The 3,532-nt window shown below is 30.5% G+C and overlaps 1 protein-coding gene across 1 annotated transcript; it reads right to left on the bottom strand.

Moving 5' to 3' along the window:
* Positions 1-567: 567 nt before the first annotated feature.
* LOC105831613 lies at positions 568-2,926 on the bottom strand. Its single transcript, XM_036292103.1, has 2 exons — positions 2,675-2,926; positions 568-1,718 (listed from the first exon to the last, which is right to left on the bottom strand). Exons 1-2 carry the CDS (start codon positions 2,924-2,926, stop codon positions 1,074-1,076), a joined length of 897 nt encoding a protein of 298 aa, XP_036147996.1. The 3' UTR covers positions 568-1,073.
* Positions 2,927-3,532: the final 606 nt, after the last annotated feature.

Below are 3,532 nucleotides of genomic sequence, written 5' to 3'. Positions count from 1 at the left end.
AAAACAGAATCATTAGATCAACATGCAAAAAAAGAAAAACTGAATATTATTAACTGAAATAAAGTGTTCTTTTATATTTTGCAAAAATTAAAATGAATAGGAATTTTAAAAAGTTAACTAACTTTATTAGTAAAATAAAATTTTAATTAACATATAGAATCCTATCATTCTGATGAAAATATAAAATTGGAGCGTAAGTCGAATGTAAACGGAGAGTAATAGAAGCGTTAACAAACCTTCTGAAGCGTAAATTAAAACAATTAAATGTAAAAGAAGCGTTAACGCAACTGGGCATAGCCTTTTATAAAATATCTTATGTAACAAATATCTTAAAAATATTTTTAAAACGTTTTTAGACATATTTTAGGAATATTTCTCTTCTAGAAATATTTAAAAGATTTCTTTGATACATTTTAGTTATCCATACAGATAACTTAATGTTTTCTGAGTAGATTCAAATTAAAACAATTTAATTTTTTTTTATTTAGTGTTGAACTTTGGCAATATATAATTCATATTTCTGAATTTGTAAAAATTAAATATTAATGCTGTTTTAGAACATTGACGCGCGATAAAACTGAATGATTTAACAGTTAAAGTTTACTCAGACTTACACGGGTGATTATAATTAAAAAACTTACATTACCGAATAAGACTACATCGACGGGTGAGAAAATTGCATATATAGTCATTGGTTTTTGCATCAGCATCAAAATAACATTTACTCTTACGTGATGATCGAGATTCGAATTATGCCATTTACCAAAGTATATTCCATTACGGAAATTATCACTCTAGATAATATAAAACGATTTATTTTCTGTTATAATAATTGCTTTATCAAATCAGTAAAACTTACTGCATTTGTAAGAATGGTGCCGCACCATGCGTATATAAACATTTGAAACAGCTTTATTGAAGTGTATATTAGAAATACAAACAAGTTGCGAAGATTAAAATTCGAAGACTGTTGCAAACATTAATAATTATATAATATTATATTAAAGAATTGATTGCATATACATAATATACAGTTGATTAAAAGATTAAGTGCCAGTTTTTGCATTAATATGCTATTTACGTACTTGCATCATCTCGTATATCAATGTGCAAATAAGCACAGCATTGGTAATAATGTGCCAAAGAATGATGGGTCCATAGATGTGTTCTAGCGTGTTGCGGCATTGCAGTAACTTCTGATGTTTCTTTATGCACGTTCTTAACTGATCTGAAAAACTTTCAATGGACAAATTCGAGAGTCTGAAAGTCATAAAACGAAGCGTCGAGACGAATTGATAGACATAAAGGCCAAAAATACTGTCGACGCCAGTCGAAGTGGTGACAGCGAGCATCACCAAAATCGTCTTGATAAGCAAATAAAAATGATACAAAAAATTGTCGGGAACGGGCCAGAAGTATCCATACCCCTTACTCATCGGCAAAGTGTAATTCGTAGTCAAACGTAAGTGGCAAAGATCGCGAATTATGTAGATATATGGAAACATATAAGCCATAAGCACAAATGCAGTTATAATGGTGATATATGTATACGTCACAATGTAAATTTTACGCTGAGATGACAATATCATAGTCCGGATTTTCTTGTTTTGCATAAGCTCCTCCTCAAAGGACTCATTTAGCGTCTGGTGATACTTTATCAAGGAGCCGCGATTTATCAAAAAGCTTATCACCTTAAAGAAAATCAGAAATGTATAATTCTATTTCTTATAAAATAAAGAAATTACAATTAGACGTAGCACATTTAATATCGCGATATTATATTGATTATGTTATACTGTTACGTCCAGCCTTATAGGATTTAACTTTATTTATTTTGGTTGGAAGGATATCTCAGAGAGAGTAGGTAAGGCAGAGAAGGACGTAATTAAACGTGTAATTCCCGTAGGCACGCAAATTAAGAGAGGGTAGGTGCCTTGGGTCGAACGCACTTTTTGTGACTGAAAAATGTGGATTAGCATGCCGATAAGCTCGTTATAACTCGTTTTCGAATCGTGCGTCTGTCAGTCCAAGTTTCGAGTCAACGAATTGAATTGCTTTAACTCGGGATCGGACCAAGTGCTATCTTTGTTCGGGATGAAAGGAGATCGTAAAAACTTAAATGAATGATGAAGTTTTACGTAAAATTAACAAAAGTATTTACTCTAATCTACTACAAAAAAATAAAAATACAAAGCGCTGAAGCTGTGATTTGATAATTTTGTAATAACGGTGGTATAATCAAATTTAAAACGCATAGTGAGTATGTATGTACATATATAGTTGTACAGATATTATATATACAAGTATGTCGCGGAGAAAGGGAAACAAAAAGAATTTTTTATTTTAATTCTATAGTTATAACGATAAACGCGGAACAAGGAAGTAGTCGAAGGGTTTACTAAATGATTACGTGAGGAAAACAGGGATACTTGAAGAGATTCAAGAAACACTGATGTTCTTCGGGGGTTGAAATAGTAGGAGAGATTCGAAGAACACTAAGTTCTTCGGATTGGGAAGAAGAGGACGTAGAGATGTCTTGAGGATCACATTGGGTTCCTCAAGATTTTGAAATGCAGAAGGGATGTTTCGAGGATTACACTGGGGATCCTCGAGGGTCATGAGAGGGTAAGGAATGGCGAGAATCACACGCGGGATCACATTTATTAATTAGTACCTTGATAAGGGAGCCAATTGTAGATAAAGAGTTTCCTATGAATTTCATCATATGTGCTAAGTTATGCCTAGAGATGTAGATTAAATTCATTTTTATCACTGTATTCGCAATTGTTAGCCAAAGCACAAAAACTGGCCAGTAGTATGTAGGCTTGCCGGATTTTGTGGGCATGTACCAACAACCACCGATAGTTAACCAAATTCGAATGAAGCGTTGGTACGTTTGATACGCTTGATATTGTTTATCAGTCATGATATTCGCGCATTGAAGAACTCAAAGAGTCATGGATGAAAAGACTTTTAAACTGGAAAAATTCAATGTTTTAAAATGTCAAAGAAATTAAAATTTGTGTATTTAACTCGTAGAAAAAAAATTAAATTTTCTTAAGAATATGAAATATCTCTCTCTGACTTTTTTCAATATTGTATTTGATGGTTGCAAAAGTAATGGGATTGATAGAAAATTATTGAAACTTTGTAAGTAAAACATTAGGCTTCGAAAATATACTAAAATATAAACCATGGAAATGTTTGAATACAATAATCTCAATTTTCTCTATAATATGCATTTTTTGTAATTTTAAATATTAAGCACATTTTTACAATGACTATTTTAAAAATAGCAAAATTTCTATTACTTTTGTATTACAATCTAATATCTTTAAATAAAAGATTAAAGATTTTTCTTTATAAAAGATTTAATTTTTTTATGACCTATTGTATTAATAATGACAATGATAATTATCAAAATCAAATATTGTATTTTTAATGATATTTAAAATGTAATTGGTAGTTAGATTAATAATGTTAACATTTATAGTTGTTTGTTTATACAATTATTGTGAAAAAAATTAGAATT

Source organism: Monomorium pharaonis, chromosome 9 (assembly GCF_013373865.1).
Source record: "Monomorium pharaonis isolate MP-MQ-018 chromosome 9, ASM1337386v2, whole genome shotgun sequence".
NCBI classification, from domain to species: Eukaryota; Metazoa; Arthropoda; class Insecta; order Hymenoptera; family Formicidae; genus Monomorium; species Monomorium pharaonis.
The sequence above is the reverse complement of the archived record's forward strand: the minus strand, read 5'-3'. Positions and strand labels throughout refer to the sequence as shown.